The sequence below is a fragment of the Clupea harengus genome, chromosome 8 (genome assembly GCF_900700415.2).
Source record: "Clupea harengus chromosome 8, Ch_v2.0.2, whole genome shotgun sequence".
In the NCBI taxonomy this organism is placed as follows: Eukaryota; Metazoa; Chordata; class Actinopteri; order Clupeiformes; family Clupeidae; genus Clupea; species Clupea harengus.
This window is the reverse complement of record NC_045159.1, coordinates 17,422,896-17,445,824: the sequence shown is the minus strand read 5'-3', so window position 1 is coordinate 17,445,824 and position 22,929 is coordinate 17,422,896. Positions and strand designations below refer to the sequence as shown.

The following is a 22,929-nucleotide window of genomic DNA, read 5'->3' as shown; positions in this document are numbered from 1 at the left end:
ACCCCAATGCATTGTCTACTCCGTCTTCATGCCCACTGGTGTTTGAGACAGGCGGAGGTGATGGGAGGGTGATAAAGCAAAACTAAAAAACAATACTTCCTAACCCTGTTCTCTACTCTACTCTACTTGTGAGTGATGTTAGAGTTTATGAGTTGGTGATTTGGTCAAATTCAAACCATTAGGTTAGATGATTAGGTTAAATTGAGAAGGTTAAATTATTTTGTCACAAACCTTCCGACTCTGTATGGCTTTCAGAGCCAGTCTGTTCTAAAACAGTTGAGGTTGTTTCTGTATCCACTAAAAAAAGAGATTATTTGAAAATAAGTATAACTGACAGACAATGCAATAAGGATATAGAAAGGATATCATTCTGAAGTGCATCTCTCTAAACAAATGAGGTGAGAAATGGAGTCTGTGCGGGAAGTAACCCCCGGATAAATACCCACCAGTGCTATTAAGCAACCAATTTAAGCCAGATTATTTGTTGTTCTCAGTACACTATTTACCCATTAAGTCAATTTAGGTGTCACAGTGTGACTCTGACACTGTTTCACGCTCCGTGTTGGAAGCAGGTCATTTGCAACGATAAAACAGTCCAATTCGGCTGATGAATGCCCCGGTTAGGGCACTTCAGAGATCACACTTGCATCATCACAGCAGATGTTACCATCCTCTTATACCGTCACATCCCATTGACCCGAGGACGTTGTCATTATCACACGGTGCAAAGAATCCCCGACCAGTCGCCGAACCAGGCCGGCTATAATTGAAGCTTGCTGTAAACAAGCTAATCTGGCTCATAAATGAGTGTACATGAAATTGTATAACTAATGAAGAGATACTCGACGGAGACAACTTGGCAACTTTGACGAGTAATTTGGATAACTTCTGAATATCAAAAATAGCAAAGATTCTACCGCAACTTACTGCTGCCTGTAATGGCTTATAGAGTCAGAACACAGCATCAACAAGGGCGTGTGAACGTAGTGTAACACAACTCTTCATTTGATTAAAATGTGCTTTTGTTACAGGTTTTACTGTAGAAATAGTCACAGAATGTTAGTTGAATGAGGATTGGTTAAACTTAGATAGCTAAAGCCAGGGTCAGAGGCAGGTAAAAGACTGCTCTGAATACTACCATTATTTGGCTAAATTGGTGTTGTGTCCTCACTAGAATGATACCTTTATTTCCTGAACTCAAAGTTCAGGCTCTATTTCTTTCTTTTTTTTTAATATCAGGGAGCTGTGCTGGCATACAATAGAGGAGTATAATTAGACCTACAAAAAAGCCTTCAGATATATCTGCTGGACAGTTTTCTACAGTTCTTGCGAATGAATACGCAGTTCAACATGATTAACTTCAAAGTTCAATCTAAATACATTACACAATGGCATTTTATGGACAGTTTCCAGTATTTGAATTTCACTTTGATGGTACAACAAAGTGACTTCTAATTCTGCCAGGCTTTTCCTGAAGTTTTAGTACCCTTTCTTTTGGGGCTACCATCCAATTATGTCTCCGCAGTAGATTATTCCAAATCCTGTGCAAGGATAATTACTATCACAACTGTGGCTTCCCACAATCGAAATCAAAGTAATTAATAAATCTCTGGAGAAAGCACTGTTAATAAACTGATTCTAAATTTTAATTCAGTGTTTAAATTAGGCCATATATTTAAGAACGACACAAGGGAGAAAACAGCTTTATATCTAACGTACACTGGCTGTTTACACTGAAGAGAGAGAGAGCATATCTAGGCCTATACGTACTGGGGAGGTACTGCTGATGTACTGGGAAGCAAGGATTGCACAAAGGCAAGAGAAGAACATTAAAGGTGCAATGTAAAGTGTTTCTTGTCAAGGAGATAAATCTAAGGCAGCATCGTATCACATATCCTTTGCGTCACTGTCGTTTTCATTCTTTAACCCTCTTCCCCAATACCCGTCCAATGCCCGCCCTGAACTTTGTGTCATGAAAGTGAACAATATCATTGCACTGTAACAAGATGAAGTATCAATAGTGGTCGGGCAATGATTGAATTCCAAAGTATTGTAAGATTCCTGTTCTTTGAGTTATGATTTTCTTTACGCTTGGCTTTTTCCAGGACAAATACCGACACATGTACTGTATATGGAAAGGATAGCAACACAGAAATAAACTTCATTGAATGCACAAGAAGCATTCCAAACATGCTTTCTCCATCATGCATCACTCCTGTTAGCCGGCTTTGTTTAGTTAGCATCAATCAAAAACTGCATATTGCTGCTTGACTGGTTAAATGAATACTTAAGAAATGACTTAATTTAATTTAAAGTAAACTTCAGCATAACAGAAATGACCAGTGGAGAGGGGTCCTAATGTTTGGAAGGGAAGGACTGCATTGATTTGCATGTGACATTCTCTGCACTACACAGTATCAACATCCAGTATCAAACACATAACACTACCAACACGGTGTGAAACAGCTAAGACACACACACAAACACAAACCATATAACTGACAAGTAATACAAGACAGATACTTACACACATCGAAGAAGCGCATGCAAGAACCAAAATGAAGTCGTGGCAGGTTGGGTTTGGGTATGTGGGTGTAGGTGTGGGGGGTGGAGACAGGCAGGTGGTTGTTTGGGTGGGGAGGGGGGAGATGGGGCAGAAACCATGATAAGTAAACAGAATGAAACAGCATCCATCATCTCCATGGCAATTGGCTCCCACTCACACTGAAAAACTGAACATCGGGCGTGATAAACATGGCAGTGACAAGACCCTCAGTATGTCAGTCAAGCAGCTAAATTGGCTATCAACATTATGAAATTAAATTTTAGGCTCATGAATGTCTCAAAAGAAAGTGCCAATCGCTCATTTGAAATGCGTCAAACACATTTCTGCCAGGTGCCTCTGGACAAATTATTGCAGCAATTCATGTTAGGGAAAAGGTAATCTCACCAATAACCTGGGTGTGACATGAGCGATATCAACAGGCTGTCACTTAGTGGTTAGTAAGGGGAATGGTTAGGTTCATTGGCATGCAGAAGCGTCCTTAGACAAACAGGCGCGACACCACATGCTCATGCGGAGTACTAACCTTGCAATAGGGTTGAGCTGGTGGGCTCAATTACCACTACATCAGAACAACAAACAAAACAAACCAAATGTAAAAGGAAGCCATAATGGAAGGATAATGTTGAAAAAGTCCCTGGAAGTGCATGACTGTTCTCCTGTCATGCTCTTGTGTTAAGTGTAAAATGTACACTGTCTCTGTTATTTATATTACAATAAAAAACGGCAGCAAATTATAATATTATGAACTGAAGAAAAATATATTGAAGCTCAATTGCTTGGATTGACATTATGATGTGAATTATCAATGAGAGTGGAATAATATTAGATCGTTTATGGTTGTAGCAAAATGTATTATATAATTATTATACACATCAAACTGTTTTTGAGATTCTCTTGCAGGGATAATACAAGATTCCAACGAATTTAACTTTGAATACTCACCAAACAGTACAATGCTTGTGTTCGCGCTGCCAAGCTTGTTCATGGCAACACAAGTGTAGTTGCCATAGTCGCCCTCCGAGACGTTGAAAAAAGTCAGCTTTGAAAGAGCTCCACTGTCTTCAATCTCAATACCGTCAAAGCTATTGAAGATTCTGGTGGCGTAAGAAGAATGGAAGGTTTTAAATCATCTCTCCTTTTTTTGTCTCCTCTACCCGCACATGACATCTGAGTGTTTTTAAACATCTTTAATTTCCGACCAAAAAAAAATATTCTTGGACAGAATTGAATGTGTGCCACATTGTAAGACATAAAAGAGAATAAAACGAAAAGGGGGGAAATGACTCCTCCTTGGCACCGTCTCATGAATATTATTTCTTTTCCTATGCCTCGCATTGGAACAGAAACCTCGGCCCTACGCCGTGCGAAAGTCGTACCTTCTGTCGTCTCGGTACCACTCAAAATCAGCCGATGGCACGGCGTCTGCTTCGCACTGCAGAACACCTTGCTGACCCAGGGTCACACCCACGTCTTTGCCCTCGGACACGCTAGGAGCATCTACAAACACAAACACACACACACACACACATTGGACACAGTGCTCAAGGTTGTCAGTAAGAAACCTTTGATCGTCAAATTGAAACCGTTTAAAAGAGTGAATAAATGCACCACATTGGACCCAATGCTGAAGTGAGGCAACATCTTTTTAGTGTTGCCAGTTCATTTCCTGAAATGAATTCCTCTCTGTTTTTCCCTGTGGCTTGCTTTACAAATGACTCAATGCTACAGTAAGTTTTATATTTCATTATAAGGTTATGAATAAGGAAACAGAAAATTACACATCAGTCCATAATGCAATGGGGTATTATACAGTACAAAACCTACATCTGAAAGGTGAGACAGATTTCTTCTCACCTTTCTTCTCTAGTGATAAAAATGTAATTGAAAAATGAAAAACAGAGAAACACAACTTCAGACTTAAATGAAGGAGGAGTTACTCACAGTTGACTGTTAACTCCACCGTCTGGATGTCTGTGGCCACGTCGTTTATGGCCGTACACTCGTATGTCCCAGCCCTCTGTCTCGAGACGGACTGGATCTCCAGGTACTCGTCCTCTGATGGAAGACTCTGGGCTGAAGAGATACAGAACAAGCAACGATGTCTTTATTAATCCTTCTTAGTGTTGTAGAACCAACGTTCTAAAGAATATCTGGGTCCATCGAATATAACATGGAATTTTAGAAATGTTTTTCAGAGGCGATAGCAACCAACCAGCCAGCCAACCAACCAACCAACCAACCACGACATCAAACCATCAACCAAGCCTCTTTTTTTTTTTTTATATTTCACAATATTCTTTTGACAAAGTAGCCAAGAGCCACATCAGACAGACAAGTCTGAGGACAGAGGCGGGTGGCACATCATTGAGAAAAGTAAAATAAAAAAAAATGAAAATAAAAAGGGAAGTTGCACACAATGTCATGCGAGCGGGCAATAATTAGGGGAGAGCAGCTGGGTTTTGCTTTTATTTTGAGAGTCTCTCATGGTCCAGCACTTTGATGTGCCGCCCATACATATGTCAAGGGTTTGGAAGTCACACAGAGGAGAAAGTCTCAGAAGTTTACTGCTTGGAAAATCATGGGGAGGAGGTGGAGGCAGAGGAGAGGGGAGGGGAGTAATTATCTTCCCCCCTTAAAATCTCCTCACAAGCACTCAACATTTAGACAAGCTAAAAAGCTGACAGATTCAAAAATACACGCAAAGAGAGTCTCCCCCAGGTGTGGGTGTTGACAGTAATAAAATGCATCTCTGCTCGTCTGTGGTTGACTTTTGAAGAGACACCACCTCACCCACACCTGGGAGGAACCGTTAATGAGAGGAGCGTGCGCCCACAGTACCTGATGATGAATGTCAAGACGGAGGCCCAAAAAGCTGGAAATGCCAGCTATAACAGTCTATCACTGCTAATGTCACCGCTAATTGAATTGTGCGGCTTCAGCGACGGTGAGGAGCGCTCAGATATTACAGCACCACATCCCCTCTTTGCTTAAGCTAAACACATTTACAGTGTTGTTAATGTAATTATAGCAATGACATTATTATTTAATCGCATTAACAATATGTCATCATTTATATGGATTTATAGATCAGGACGTCTTGTGTTCCCCCTTTACGCCGTTCTATATTATCCTGCAGTAGCAACAGCATACCAGGAACAGCTGTTACAGTTCCCTTACATAAGGCAAAGGCTAACTTATCTAGCCGGCACAGAAAGCAGATATGTGTGTATATGTCTGTGTGTCTGTACTGTTTGCGTGTGTGTGTGTAATGTGTCACATCTTTGTTTGAGGTTATTGAGGAGCAAGGCAGTGATATGAGAATATGAGGATATCTAATGGCAAACTATCAAATATCATCAGCCATGTCGAGGATCTTGCTTCCTATAGGAGCTGAAGAGAAGAGGCTCTGCAGATGCGAGACTGTGGTTAGGCTCTAACTCGAGCTGTTCATTCCCGTGATGATCTCTGACCACATGCGCTACTGGAGGAGTCGAATGATGGGGAAAGGACTTCATCTGCTGAGTTTAAACTAATTACAAAAATGAGAAGCTCCAACCTCATATGACATGTCTTCAGGTACTAACAATGAAATTATGGTACTTGCACATGTGGTTATAACATATATGTTATGGGTTAGGGCTAGTACATAAAATAACATATGTACTCACAGGAGAGATAGGGGACGATTTACTATTCATGAATATACTATGGGTGAATCATGGTGTTTCATACCCACCTACTCAGACCACTGACAACACAGTCACCACCTTTATTCTCTTTATTCTTGGTTCAATTCAGATCACACTGGACATATGTGGGAGTGCTGTGACAAAACCTTCAAGTTGACACTACATGAGTCTGACCTCACACAGGCAGTAAATGTTTTGCAGCATGTATGATGCAGATGGATGCTACTGTTGAGTGACGAGACAGCAGTAATTAAATAACATACTGCACACCCACATGTCAGCCGTTTCTAAACAACATAAACAAGACGACTTGCTTAAGACCATGCAGAAGTACATATCCACTTCCAGTTACAAGGACAGCAGGTAGCTTTTGTTGACATAAAATTAAAGGTGTGTGAAACCTTGAGGTGTTTTTATATGCATTTGTTCACAATTTTGAGGGCACAATTTAAAGGATTGAAACTGAAAAACAGAGTCAGTTAAGTTCCCAGTAATATTAGGGAACTATTTATTTATCATGGATTTTTTTTATTATTTTGGTTCTCAGCCCAATTTACCGGCTTACCAACACAACACCATACTACAGCTTTTACAAGATCCAAGCTACAAAAAAATTACGAAAAAAGAAAAAACTGCAGGCGGTGTGGTTTCCTTTGCCAGCTGTGTGTATTTATTTCTGAATTAGAATTAGCATGTGGTGCTTGAGTGTTTGTTTTCGACACAAGGGAGGCAATGACACCTGGAAGATGACGGGATTTAAACTATTGTAAAAACATTGCTACAGCACTGTGGGTATTGTAGTCAGTCAATACAAAAGCCTAATTCTAGATCTACAATATGCTTCTGTCCAAAACTACAATACCACTCTAAAGGCTAGAGGCAGGCAAGAGGCACCCTTTTACACACCTGAACAAAGATACACAGAATCCACAAACATTATCTTTTCACCATTCCTTCAGAAAGTTATTGATGTTGAATGTTTGGCAGCATTTTCATTTTTATTCAAGCATAAGGTCCACAAAGCCCCTTTAATCTAACGCTGCTGACAAGCTGTGAAGTGGGTGGGTACTGTAGCATCAATGCTGTCACTTTCCAATTGTCAGTGCCTCTCTAGTGACTAAAAACACACCCTCCTTCCACCACATGCATCCCTGTATAAAAACACACACACACACACACACACACACACACACACACAGACAGAGAGAAAGAAAAAGAGAGAAAGAGAGAGAGAGAGAGGAATAGATAGACAGAAAGTCTGTGGGGGGGGGGGGGGGGTCCAATTTCCATAAAAGGAAATAAAACTACTAAAAGCACATAGTTGTATTTTGTGTGTTTTTCTATTTCTGAGTAACTCGTGCCTCTCCTGTGTCTGATACAGCTGCCTTCTGGTCCGTGACCAGGATAGTCCACGGGTCCCAAGAGGGCTTATCAACATGGCACACATGCTAATCATAGCGCCTTAGCATCACACTGGAGTCCACTCTGTAAGGCATCACAGGAGTTCGATTTTTTATAGTCTCACACGGTCCTATTTTTTTATTAGTTCATTTATTTTTGGTTTTCATCCATAAACAAACATGGACACCGGGACACACACACACACACACACACACACACACACACACACACACACACACACACACACACACACACACACACACACACACACACACACACACACACACACTTGAGCCTGAAACACCCGGCCACCCCTGGGGGATCTCTTTTATGGCTTGGTGCCCATCTCCATCTCCCTGACATGAATAGAGAGGCCCCCTTGGGGCAGGAACTCTTAAAGGTGTGATAACCTTTGCCATCTGTCTGTTCCATCAACCCCACAGTGCAAACACACACACACACACACACACACTCACACATCCTGAGCTGCTGCTATGTATACTAAACGACTACAGCCCACTGCTAAATACTGTACCCGTATAACGCCGACAGCTAACAAAGACAGTTTGACAGAGCACATACTCATGCGATTTTCATCGGCCACAATTTGAGTTGTGCAATTGTGTGATGCCTCTATTAGAGGAAAACAAGGAATGCCCCCTAAACACATTTGTGCTCTCATAAGAAATAAATGCATTTGTGAGACCCGTGCCAAATCAGGGCTGGGAGAAGCCCACTGAGAAATCATCCTGGGCCTGTTTGTCTCGTATGCTGTGTGTAGGAATCATGCTCTATAAACATCACTTATTGCTCTGGGTGCGCAGATGGAAGCAGCACAAATACTGACTGATGTTCTTCGTAGAAGAAGACCGCCACACGCTAGCTACACATGACCGTCTCAGGGCTCCAGACAGAAATGAAATGTACACTGTAAAGGGAGTGAGAGATATTTGCTTTGCAAGTAGAAACATAAGTTTAAAGTTGGGCCTGTGGTGTCGTGCTCTTGCTTTAGAGAACATTGCTGTACTGAGAGATGCCTTCATTTAAGATGCTTTAATTTGGATTCATTCTGACTGTACTGTGAGCTTTGAAAGGGAGGGTAAACATAAACGACAAGACTCGCTGACAGGAGGTAATCTCTGATTGGTCTGATTTTCAAAGATGGGACATGCTGGTCACTCACAAACACACATTACATGGGCTAGCTGGCTACTTTTATTAGATAGGAATTCCAATTTAAACAAAGCCTAATAATTCCTCCCAGATTCATTTTTAATATGTCAAAATACAAATGCCTCAGACTCAGGCACAAAGGGACAATCTGTTTGATTGAAATATCTCAATACACAAATGCAAAATGAATATATGTAAATAAAAAGAATGTATTTGGCAGCGGCAGATGAAGTACAATATGTTGCATAAACAGTAAGCAGGATACGTCTATATTGTGAGCGCAAGGGCTTTTCAGCTGAAGGACAGCTCTCTTGGCAGATCATGTTCAGCAGTGCCATCAGGTGTATCAACAAAAACCCCATCATTGACAAAATCATGAAATGGCAACTGAAAGTGTCGATACTCCACGAGTCAAACAAGTCAATACTCTCTGAATTTCACGGCTGCCACGTGTAATAACATCACAGCAGTGGCTTCATCATGAAATAAATACAGAAAGAAAGAAAGAAAGAGAGACAGAAAGAAAAAGAGAAAGAAAGACATATCTCACTTACACTGGTTCATTATTAAGGCTGTGGTGGACTGGCTGTCACCTACAGTGTAAAAGAATGAACTGTGGGTAGACTATATCTTCTTTAAGAAATCACCTATATAACCTACGTATATAACAAATTGTAGTCTTTTGAACTCAAAATAATGAAATGGTAGTCAGAGTGATTTCAAATCAACATTCTTTTTTAGAATCCACACTTTCTTTTTAAGTTGAACCAACAATCACAAGACATGAGTTTGACGATCATTCAATTTAATGGCAATTTATGAAAGTTAATAATTTATTGTGCACTTAATTTTTCAGTTTTCAATAAAAAAAATTTAACCATAGGGGATGATTGACAACCATCACTCACCCCCCCTTCTACGATAGGAGATCCCTTTCCACCACATCATGCACTCAGGCATATGTAGCAAAGTATTCAACACTGCTTCTTGTAGGCACATGTATGGTAATGGAGCTGGACCTTTTCTCAGACACCAGTGAATTCAAAGATGACTTTATACATCCGACACCTAATCCAGGGGTTTCTCAGGATACAGCCTACAACTTCTCCATCGGGTCACCTTGAAGACCCCATCCGATCTGGCAGGACTCCTCGCTGCCTGGCCCAGGCTCAAAAAGGGTCGTCCCTGCAGGCTCTCTTCTCCTACCCTCTCCGAGACTCTCCCTGCTCTGCTTGGTCTTCTCATGCTGGCACAGAGTCGTTGCTTAGCTACGGATAGGCCAGTCCATTGTTCTCTTGCACGTCTTCATGTCTCCAGGGCTTCCTGGTCCAAACATCGAGGACATTCGAACCGCTCCATCTCCTGGCCAGTCCGATCTTAAACTGAACGTTAGCGGTACCCAGCAGCAACCACAGCAGGTCCAACACGCCCATAGCGGCAATTTTCAACATACAGTAGCTCTATGTACGTATGTGAGTCAACCGAAAACCCATTCATTCCACCTCCGTGATCTCCAATGCATTGGCATAGGAAAAAAAACGAATTATTTAACAGACTTTTTTCCTTCAGTTCAGTTGCTTGACTATGTTGATATACTGAAATTGTGGAATTGTGGAATTGCAATTTAAAAGGAACCATTTTTAGTTTGTTTCATATTTTAGTTTATATTGTGAATGTATCAGTTTGACGAGTAAGCTTTTTCTCCTTCCCATTCTACTGATGAGGGTTCCCTCCATTATATTGCCGCTCATTTGACATATCAGTAGGGAATGATCACCGATGCACTCATTCCATGAGCCCAGTTCGCATTGACCTTTTTATTTGGCTTAACTAAAGAACTATTGTTGAATTTACCCCTTTGAAAAAAATGGTTAAGCTAGAACAACACAATACAGTTACTTCACACAGAAAAACAAATATGTGTATATTACTTGTCATTACTTGGTTAACTTCGCTCATTCAGTGAGTAATAGCCAGTTAGAGTTACTTAGAAATGAAGCAGATTAATGACACTTCAACGCACACTATTGCCTTAGGATTGTAAGTTAAGACATTGCCTTGTCTGTTTACAGAGTGTTCTGATTTCGAAGTAAGCTGCCTGTGCAGGACTTTCAGCTGGGCTGCTCTTTTAGAGAAACAAACAAGCGGGGGCTGGGGTGGGGTGGGGGGTGGGGTCATGTTTCTGTGAGCTCAGCTACAGATGGCCTTCACTCATGGCGAGGGAAGTAAATATAAATAATTTATCAGTCAGACAGAAAAGTTAGGCAAGGCATAAAATGGCCGAAAGGAAGTTAAAAACAAAAGGAAAAAAAGAGAAAGCTACTGTTTCAACTGTGTATTTGTATGCAGTGCAGTTCCGTTAGAAGTCAAATCCAATACGCTGCAATTAGGGCTTAAAAACTGATATCCTCACGTTTATAGCAGTTGCGAGCTTTTCAGAGAGCGGCCGTGGGTTCATCGTGAAACTCTGGGAGTCAACGGTGAGAAGGATAAAGTGGATGTTCTCTAGAGAGCAGCAGCCTGCACAGGCAGAGAGACCCAGAGAGCACCAGCACTATGCCTCAGGTACAATCCTGGCATAGATATAGCTGGAGAAAACCCAGGAGAGAAGACAGGGATAGTAGAGAGGAGGCATATCAATCCAGGGGGCAGCTGCAAGAGTCATTCTGAAGAGGACACACTCACAATCAGATCTCTCTGGAGGACACAGAGTGGAGAGTCAGTCACTACCCACACTACCAGAGCTAGAAAAAAAAAAAATGAAAGTCCCACACACAGAACGAGCAAAGACGTTGTGTGAGGGTTCACTTACATCATCACTATTAGAATTCGTACCCATTTTTCATATCTTAATCATGTGATGGTACACCAGCGATAAAACTGATGTTATCTGGTACATATACTAAGAACACAATATATTACTTGGGCTTCATGCTGTAGGTGCTGGGGATATAAAAGGCTGCAGAGCTGTGCTGGAGACTCATGAAGGCATATGTGATTCATTAGTATGTTAATTATATGTTTGAACAATACTCACATAGCATAACCACTGTAATTTCACAAGAAGGCAGAGGCACAGGGCTTGGGGATACACTTCTTCATGAATACAAAGGAGGCTTTCCTCAACTAAAAATACAAGACGGCAAAGAAAATGCATCCTGACAGTTTAACTTTGATTCGACCCATTAAATCTATATGTCTTTTATCTGAGCTCAGTAGCCCACCATATCTATGTCTAATGCCAGTATATTTCACTTTGGATTTAAAATTTCTGAAGGATGTCAACGCCATATTGGATCAACAAAGTAAAACTGTTTCCATGCCTAAATCTCAAAGAAATATGGAGATCATATTTATTATCATTTAGGAATGAAAATACTGCTTGCCCTCACGCAGAAACTTGATTTTGAAGGCTATCGTGTCACAACATGGCAGAGGAATGATGATTTGCTGCCGTTGTCCATTATGTTGTATAGATTCAAGAGATTTGTAGTATAAAATTCCTTGTCATTAACCTGATTCCATCTGAAAGAAATTGAGCGCAAAACATGCTGAGGTCAAATCGTTGGAGTCTCTTTAACTCTTCGGAAAATGATTTTTTTTTAAAAGCTATCGATACACCCGAACGCCACTGGGTTATGCATCTACAGTATAAGCCAGATGATATGACCAGTGGATCTGAACCTCTAAAGTCTTCGTTTTGCATGTACTGATTAGTTTTGATTTCTTCATCCTATTGCTACTTTCTTTCTTTCTTTCTTTCTTTCTTTCTTTCTTTCTTTCTTCAAGGGCAGTTCCATGATAGTTGAATCCCTCCTTTGTTTTTTTCCTCTTCCTCTACACAGAAATTACAGTCAGTAAATACATAACAACTACATATTGACCTTTTATTGGCTCAGAAAACTGTTGTTCAGTAACGTTCTATAATGCTCTGTTTTCTTCTTCCTCCATCCTATACTGTATACCGTTTTCTTGTGCCTATTAGTGATGACTCCAACATGACACTTTCATATAGAGTGGGTGTAGAATATGGAAATGTCATGAGGGTCTTCATGCTTCCATCTAATGAAGCAGGTCTATTCCTCTTTATAATGTATATGGCCTTGGCTGCTTGTTAACCTACAAGAAGAAAAAAGGCGTTTTGACACAACAAAAGGTTTTGTGAGACAGTTAATTAAAGCTACTATCAAGTTATCCACCTAGTCTGAATACCCCTGACAAGAAGCTGAAGAGAAAGATACTACAAAAAAATGCTTCCAAAAGAAAGACTCCTGAAAGAAAATTTCTGTTAAGCAGAATTATTGAAAACAATTCCATCCTAGCAACTTCAATGATTAAAAAGTATTTCTATAGCGCTTACTGGAGAGCCAGGCAAAGAAAACCCCAAGGTTGTGGATTCAGTTCCAACATGATGCAATTTATACCTTCTCTACACTGTCAGATGCGGTGGGAAAGTGTCTGGTAAATAAAAAACGATGGCAGTAATCTTCATTTCAGGGAGTTCTCGTTACTTCTACCTTGATATTGTCTGACCTGAATAAAAGACGTTAGTCGTGGTTTTAGATGCATGTTTATGGCACTGATTACTGGAGCTGTTTACCTACTAATCCAAACGTTTCTACTCAGCATTCCCGATGACGCCAACACCTTTAAATAGGCCACCTATCAATCATGCCACCGGGCGCAGCAATCAATGACTTCCACCGTGTCATAAGCACAACTGGGAATGGCCAGAGATAAAATGTCATCTGTCCTGAACTAACATTTCACCCTCATATCCATGCATTTATCTGGCATTCAGTTTTTCTCTCCCTCTCTCATGCACAACGACAACAACAACAATGAAATTACTGCAAACAGCAGAAACAGCCTTGAGGAGACGGAGGCAGCTTCTGTATACCAGGGCTGAAGCCCCAGATAGCATTGCAGCTGGAAGGATTACTTAGCTGCCACAGTGTTGTGGGGTACATGAAAGCCATTAAAGTGAAATAGATTCACCATAGCTCCTACAAACAAAACGTATTCATTTTCAACAGGGGTTTAAACGCAGTCGCACCACTCTATTTATACCCATAGACTTATCATTATGTACATTAAACCATTACACACAGGATGGAAGAAAAAAATAAACAAACAAACTGAAAAATTCCTTTAAGAGAAAAAGAAGTACCACAATTCCTAGTGGGCTCTGTTTTAATGGTGCAAGGCATTGCAAACAACTGCAATCGCAACCGCTTAAGCAGAACTTCCTCGTGTGCCAAACGCGGTTGCTAGTGCTAAGCTTGTACTGTTTGGGAGTTATGAAATCCGAAGAGGAAAGTGTGATCATCAAATGATGTTCTCTTACTATGGCCTAGGCTCTGAACACTGACAAACAAGATGGTGTTGAAAGTCTAGCATTAGAAGTAGGGGGAATCAGCAATCCAGATGAGCCAATGTTAGGAAATTCTTAAATATTACTGCCGGGATTATGGTTGGGATTGCTAATGGCCTGATGGTGAGGAAATTGAGCTTATAATTAATTCAACAATGAATCAACAATAGAGCCATAATTACGGCGTCTAACAGACATTTTTATACACTTTCCAAAAGACGAGTGAATTACAACCTGTGCATCATCCCACCCACAAGGCTGTGTCAGTCAGTGCGGAGTGTTGACCTTGCCAAAGAGATAAGATGTGGTTTATAGAGCTGTCATGCACACGGTGTGCAAAGACACTCTATTTGTTTCTTGCCATGGTTCAGGAGACAGAACAGCATTGCCCTGCACACAAGGCGTGAGGTCAGTGTGTGTTTCGCTGAGTTTAAGTCTGATGGGAATACCTTGGTGAGAGAAGAATTGTGATTTTTGGACGCACCCAGAAAGGGGGGAAGGACTGGGCTGGGCAGCTGCTACCATGACAGGACCAGGGAGGACATGTGGTCCTGAGCTGTCCCTCTCCAGGCCCCCTACAAGACTTGGCTATGGTGTGCCATCATATGCCAGCACACACCTTCTCTTAATTTGTCTCTCAACTCCATACAGGGCAGTATGACCTATTGGGCTACGGTAATGGATGCATATGGAACACTCAGCTGAGATGAAACTGGAAGGGTGGATGATGCAATCCAACACAACAGCAAGAGACCATGTGTGTCCTTGTCACACAACACTGACAGCTGTGGCGCGTGAGGTTTAATTATTAAACAGTCCACCCTCTCTCCCTCCACAAGATCAGGAAAATTGCCTCAAGTATAACTGTGTGCATGAAGGTTTAGGGTAAAGCATACCACTGGGTGAAATCAGAGAGCATGGGGATTTCATCACTGTGAGTTATTATGTAATGTGAATCCATACATTGTCATAATAATATTTAACTATAATTACCATAGACATCGCTCAGTGTATTTCCTGTGCATTTCCGGGATGCACCAGCTGTCGAATCACAGAGTTGTGCAGGATTAATGCAGTTTTGTTAAGATTTGACACATGTTGCTAACACTCCCACACTAGCACGTAGCATCATGTGGAGTGCAGGTAAAACTCAGAAAGGACAGCTTTCTTTCTGGAAAACAGTATCTGGTACTTGCCCACTTCCCTGACTGCTCAAAAGTTAAATCCACCTTTCGGGTCTAGCTGACCATCCAGTGTGTGTGTTAAAAAAAACAACTCTGGGATTTGTACACATGGGAAACAAACATGATGGTTCGGACCGAGCCCTAAACAATCCAGCCAATTAACACGATGCTTCACAACCTTTTGCCAGAATCGCAAGACACTACCTTTAAGGCCCTTTCAAACTACATACAACAACTGCATTCAGTCCACTTTCACTTTCACACTACAGCAGTGTCTGGGATCCAGACTTGTCCTTCAAAATCCTGTTAGCACCTCAGGATTTCACACAAAATGATCTCAGTTGGGGAAGGTTGGGTCCTGCGCTCTGTCGTGACAAATCACTGAATTGAAGCTACGATTGGAGTCGCCAGCACATTCGGAGCTCACACCTGCTAGATATCCTTGAGACTGGTCTGCAACTAGTCGTTCAGTACACACAACCCAACTCACTCTCACAGGAATGGAGTAAGATCACTGCAACTGCATGCAACCAACATTTTACTGCCTGCGACTGAAAACTGTGTAGTCTGAGAGCCCCTTCAGATTTCATGCTGAGGAGGAGTAGGCTAAACCAACGCACCCCCTGGAGAGCCTGTGGTTGATACTTGTGATTTCATTAAAACCAGGGATAACCCTGATTCCGCTGCATTCTGTCAGCCAGTTGGGGGTTGAAGGTAACTGTTTAAGTACTAGCACACTGCCATCTGGCATTGGGAACAGCAGAGAGCTACCTTGAAAAGACAGATGAATTGAAATAAGGGATTAATTGGGTGTGCAGCACTCCCTACAAACACATATAATATAATTAATATCAAAAGAATATTATGATGTAGCGTTTATATTAAATAACCAAGGAGTGGATAGGTAAGCGTGTGGATTCAGCCTGTGGGGATTCTTACTTATAGAAGGATGATTCAAACAGGTAAAGTTGTCAGCGCCAAAGAGGTAATCAAAGAGCATAATAATTGAGTAATTAAGGAATTAAAGACTCATCATCCTTTAATCATGGCAGGTTGATGGTAAGGGTGCACTACAAAGTCCTCCTCTTGCATAATAGTGCTTCCTTTCATGAAAGGACAGGTAGATAAATATGTAATACAGGTAAACTGTGAGTAATAAATACAGTACATTAAAGATGCTCATCTTCATGACTTGTTTTTTGATCAGCAAATACTGTTTCAGTGTGTGGAGTCATAGCCTGGCTGCTCTGCGTAACATTAAATTAAAACAGAAAAAGAAGCTGAATCCTTCACCTAGAGAGGGATGTAGAACTCACTTCCCTGTTGGGACACCAAACTGTTCTGTACTCCCTATTAAATGCAAATTTACGAACTTAATTTACCTCTGGAGTAAAGTTATGCATACACTGAATAATGTATGTGTTAACAAAGTTGATCAAACCAGATTGGCCAAAATGCTATAGTCAAAATTAACATACAGAAAACAGACACTTATACACTTAACAGATACAAATAGCATATCAGTAGATTCGTAGCTAATTTTACACTGTTTAATTCTTCCAGTGAGATAGTGTACTCATCTTTCCTTCATGGACAATCTCATGGGTGCTAGTATTAGTCTAGTCTAATATCAGTCTTTGATATTAATATATTAATATTAATATGAATTGTCTTTGGCAAAATGCATACAATACAATACTACACTAAAGGTTACTTGGAAACATTATAAGTAGCAGCCATGGCATTAAAATCTATTTTGGTGGCTAAATGTTTTCATTAGGTTCTACCATCACATTCTCCTGTGATGGGTCATTCATCAGTGATGGGAGAGTGCAAGACAGCCCTCATTTCCAGCTGTTCTCATCACTGCCAACATCCAGACATCCATTTTAAAAATAAATCCACATTCCATCAAATATGTTCCATTTCAGTAATATTAATTAACTGACTTTTACTGATGGGCCTAAATTAATGTCAAGCTATTAGTCAAACTGAGTGGTTTTGATCATTTTTATTTTTTTTGTTTTACTTTTTTTAATCTTCATTTAGAGTAGAAATCCATTTGGTAATGACATTCTGCAAGTATTACCAGAATGCAGAACATTCATATTTGCTTGGCCAACCTGGTTATGTTTATGTCCACTTTACTTACACTTATTTATGTATTGTAATCACAGCTGTCGCATGACTAAAATAATGAATCATGATCAATAGCATGATTCCGTGTAGGTAATTGTAATCATCATAATTCATAAATTGGTGGAATGACCCTAAAGAACATTACATTCAGTTATGTAAAGTATGCATTATGGTATAGCAAACACAAATGCACCAGGTAAAAGTCATTATAATATATTTATTACCTCAAATAACTAAGTAACATGACTTTCATCGTGCCTTATTTTGCATGGTTCCCTACACTTCGACAAAGGCACCTTTAATGGAAACAGTGAAAGAGTTTTTCATGAAAGTCTTCACACAGTCAAAAGACACATTAGCTCAGAAGGCCACTGGGAGTATCTGGAGGGCCATCTCATAACAGATCAAATGTCATCATATGCCACATTGTTGATGCCGCTGCATGCTGTTCATTTCTCACATTTTTGGGCATTGGCTAAATGTTCTGTCCAAAAACGTAACAGATGACGTAGCTTGGCACGGTCAGATCCCTCTGGTTAACTATGTTTGCTGTGCTCTGGAAAAGCACTAATTGGAATCTGTTTCAATCTGCAGCATTCGGAATGGATTATGGCTGGGGATTACATTTGAAGTGATTGTATCAGCCTGTGAGTGGAGTGGCTGGTACCGATTCGATGGCTACACCCATGTTCCCTTCAAGGCCAATATTGTTGAAACTCAACTTGAATGTGTCTGATGTTGGACCCCACCAGGGCCACTCTCTAGTGGAAAGTAACTGGTAGACTTTATGGCCGCTGCATAAAGTGAGAGAACTAAGTGAAATAAGAAAACATTTTTCATTCCAGAACAAAAGTGTGTTATCTTGAATTATCACGTTTCTGGCAACAACAGCTTAAAAGTTTGTTCTATATCTTATTCGAGTGAAAATGTAAGGAACTGTGATTTGCGGATGTGGAGGCTGTAAACTGACAGGGTGTGAAACAGTACCTGTCAGTTACGTTCTGCTGTTTGGAGACCTGTCTAGTGTGACTTTATAACACATATATTCTTCTGCTAAATTTACATGTACGGTATAAGTAAGCAACACAATTAGCTTCACTGTATAAATCCACTTGGCATTTATATACAACATTTTGAAAATTATGCATGTATAAATGTAGGATTATTAGTTGAAGGCTTATATTCCACATTGGTCATGTGGGGCTACAACCATATTAAGTTTCATGTGGATTGGTGAAGTTCAAGTATATGATATCGTCGACCACAAATTGTTGAAAAAAAGTGTGGAAGAAGAGGAAGAACGCTATAGACAAACACTTATAGGACCACCCTGCTGCTCGGCACAAATTCTATGGCTACAATGTATGCAGTGCTACATGCATAAGCTGTACCCATATCCCAGTTTGAGCACAATGATTAACAGTTCCTGCCTACGATGAACATAAAGAATGTAGGTTTGGCAGAGACAGTCTTGCAGGGCTCGATGGTGTGATTAAATCTAAACATGACCATGACACAAGTAATTACTTCGGTCTGGAGTGTAACCTGGAATGGACTACTGCCCTGTGTCATACTTTTTCATTACCTATACCGTTCTTATTTCTCTTTAGGGTGCTGCAATACTTCAGTGACGACTGCACTTAGTGTACGCATATACAATTTATGCTGGAGTTCGTTCATACATTAACCTTGCACTTCCTTGAACTACATTTGCAGCTTGTACTTGTCTTGTGTGTCGGTAGAGCTGCAGCTTTCTCCACCATTAAATCAAAGAAATTGATGCATGCAAACAGCTGGACTTCAATTAGCCTTGAAGTAGTGTTTGGGTCAAGAGGGTGAAAGTAGAAAAAGAATGTGTTAGTGGCAAAGAAAAAAAAAACTGGAGTTTAAAATGGTACCAGAGCCTGTATTCATTTAGACCAGGTAAAGTAGATATATAATCTATTGTTAACTGTTGGTGTCATGTTGGTTACTACCCTCTACTCTAAGCAGTCGACCTGGGCTTGATTCCTGGTCACTGCAGGATGCCTATGTGAGTTGCCTTGGATACAAGTATTTTGCTAAATACTTGGCTTCCACTGCTTTTTCCTTTCTCCACATTCTGCCTTGCAGATCAAATCTCAAGGGAAGGTTTGTCCCTTATGATGTGCCCGGTGCTATGTTTGTGATGGCAATTGCTAATCACAGAGTAAAAAAAAAAAGACATTATCGGGCGAGGGGGCACATCCATTCATTGGGCAATTAACACCAGCCATGTCTAGTCAGTCATTTCAGTCGATTAGGCTGCAAGTGTTAAGAGTGGCAAAAGTAAGAGAGCTAAAACTAAACCAAAATCACTAAGAACTATGCTTGAACCAAAAGATGTTGGCAAAATAATGCATGTTCTTCCTCTTTGTGTGTTAAAAATGATCCGTTATTAAGAAACACTTACTACAGATAACATTCTTTCAGTGAACCAGAGCACTCAGAAATGGGATTCACGTTTGGTCTGCTCAAAGTCTTCACTGATGCAAATCAGTTTTAAATAAATTCCAATTGTGAGCTGGCAAACATTCAGCGAATCAATGAGGCTGCGATCACAGTCACTGCAATCACTGCTTGAGAGACGTATCCTCCTCAGTAATTACAGAGTCAAAATTTGACATAAACAAATGATTGCCATTCAGTCATTTCACCACGATTGATAGAACAATATATGAGCCTCTTACCTGATGGGGAGATGATCTTCCAGCTAACGCTCGGATCTGGCTTTCCACTGGCGGCGCAGATCAGGCTAACATTGGAGCCTTCGTTGACCACGAGGTCCTTGGACAAGCTTGTGATCTTTGGAGGTACTGGAGTCGAAACAGAAAAATGAAACCATATTAATATATGACTCTTAATACATCTGTTATCAATAAATGAATTCTATGCTAATGTGACAGTTATTAATATATGATTGACAAAAAGGAATGGAATGGTGCATAACAGAGCAAGGCTAACCAGCACAACTGTGACTTCAGCAGCATCTGTAGAAGAGGAACCTTGAAAGGTCACCTCTATTTAATCAGTGCATTCAGTATGGCAACTAGACATTCATTACATAGGAAGGGTTACACTATCCAGTATTATGGTGTGTGTGTGTGTGTGTGTGTGTGTGTGTGTGTGTGTGTGTGTGCATGTGTGTGTGTGTGTGTGTGTGTGTGTGTGTGTGCATGTGTGTGTGTGTGTGTGTGTGTGTGTAGGTGTGTGCGTGCATGCGTGTGTGCGTGCGTGTGCGCGTGTGTGTGTGTGTGTGTGTATGTGTGTGCGTGCATGCGTGTGCGTGTGTGTGTGTGTGCTTGAGTGAAGGATGTTGTGTGTGCTGAGTGTGGCCACTGCTGAGGTTGCAGAGTTGCACTCTGACCAGCATCACACCTGGCTCAGCTCATCCAGTACAGTGGATGCATTATATCACAGCCCAGTTGATACATTAATAGAACCAGCAGGCTTTCGGCCCAACATACTTACAACAAAACACCCTTATTCCAGGAGGGATTCAAGCCAGTTCAAAGGTTAAAAGAGCTATGAGCTATGATATCCAAGCAAATATATATATATATAAATATCTCCTCACAGCAGACGAAGATACTCAGATTTTCACAAATGATTTAATACAATGCTTTAGACAGATACCTGACGTCTCGTGGCAAACGCCCGTGATAAAACTGTGTCCAAATATCCTATGTCACTGCTGTCTTCGACTGTCTGCTGTGTCTTTGGGGATATTAGCATTTTACTTTTTGCACGGAGTGACGAGGGAGACACATGTCCATCTTGAGCGCATCATGGCAATCATTTAATTATGGGTGGTGCAGTGAGTGACGGTTCTAATCTCCAGTGGATTCTGACCTGATGAGGATGTCTATGGCTTGAATGAGCAATTACTCCCCCACAGATACTAACTCACCCATGTGGACACCAAGGAACACCTTGAACATCCGAGCAAATTGTTGTTTTCCAGTGTTTGGGCATTCACAATAGGCCTTGAAGAGGCCCAAAAGTATATCAGACAACTTAGAATAGGATCATTTAATTTCCCCGGATTAAAAAATACTGTGTTTACAAGAAGTGTTTTTATCAGAATTACTGTTATTATTTCTTACATTATCAATATTATTATTATTTCTCCACATCATGAAATCCAATTACCTGGCTTTTCTATGATTCTGCCAAAATACATAGTTAGATGTTTGCATAGGTAAAACATGCTGCTCTTCTTGGAATTCAGTTTTGCTCAGCGCAAAGATGTCAGTGTTGAATGGCTATGACACTGATGACACTGAATCATCAGGCTAGAGGGACTGATTGTCAGCATTAGCTGATGCATTCACTAATGCTAACTGATGAATCTGCTATCGCTGGGAATCCATTCCTATGTTCTGTACTTGTATTAAGCTTTATAAACATATTAAATAAAAAAGTGTTTGATTAGATTACAAACACATCTGAAATATTACTGTTTGCATTGTAATGACGCCTCTCATTTACCAAAGAGGTGAGTACAAAACAGCATGTTTTGTAAATAAAAAACAAATAAACAAAGATGTTTGTACTGGGCAATGACTGCTGAGTGTTCATTAATTTGCTGGCAGAGACACTCTACTAATTAAATTAGCAGATAACGTAGCGGTGCCAAACCTGCGCTGAGGTGCTGATGCTGTGGGGTACTCAGCCCTGCCTCCACTGAGGTGCTGTGGGGTACTCAGCCCTGCCTGTGCTGAGGTGCTGATGCTGTGGGGTACTAAGCCCCGCCTGCGCTGAGGTGCTGGTGTTGTGGGGTACTCAGCCCTGCCTGCTGTGCTACCACTGCCGCTGGGGTGAATTCCCTGCGCTAAACCAATTTGGGGCCGGCTGGACGCAAAATCTCTAATAAGGCGTACGAGTGACACAACAACTTCAGCCCCCACCCACACCCAGCCATGATCAACAGCACATTAAAAGAGTGGCAAAGAGCACATTACCCACAAAACGGTTTATAGACAGAAAGAAGGGATGAGATATACATTTGACTCTCTGGCATTTCTGTCTGATGCGGATCTGCTGGATGGTTTTCAAATAGAGTGGTGAATGACTTCCAAGAATGTTTTTTTTTTTATGTGTCCACTTTTGTTCTCATGAGGCAAATTATCTGCTTGAGATGTTTACGAAACAAGCATTTGATCATTTTGACAATCCAGAATATTAAGGATTTTTCACTTTACGACCAAAAAGGGGGGAGACCAGCATAATTAGTTTTCATTATGCAGCGAAAAATGGAAACACATTTCCCCTCTGGCTAAATTAATGATTTTCTGTCTACTCTGAACTCCAGCGTAATACAAATGCAGAACAAGGTCTAACCCCTACCATTGTAGAACTATTTCACAGCATAAAACGAATGAA

The 22,929-nt window shown here is 40.8% G+C and overlaps 1 protein-coding gene across 6 annotated transcripts in view; it reads right to left on the bottom strand.

Moving 5' to 3' along the window:
• ntm (neurotrimin) overlaps window positions 1-22,929 on the bottom strand; it is a 214,758-nt gene that overhangs the window by 4,177 nt on the left and 187,652 nt on the right. For 2 of the 6 annotated variants that reach the window (XM_042708491.1, XM_031572175.2), the window contains 6 exons: window positions 20,235-20,360; window positions 4,508-4,639; window positions 3,943-4,063; window positions 3,509-3,660; window positions 3,090-3,125; window positions 232-288 (listed from right to left, as the gene is read on the bottom strand). In XM_042708491.1, the coding sequence (XP_042564425.1) occupies window positions 232-288; window positions 3,090-3,125; window positions 3,509-3,660; window positions 3,943-4,063; window positions 4,508-4,639; window positions 20,235-20,360 (624 nt within the window). The remainder of the gene's footprint in view (window positions 1-231; window positions 289-3,089; window positions 3,126-3,508; window positions 3,661-3,942; window positions 4,064-4,507; window positions 4,640-20,234; window positions 20,361-22,929) is intronic. The other 4 variants (XM_042708492.1, XM_031572178.2, XM_031572177.2 and 1 more) reach the window with 3 other exon arrangements.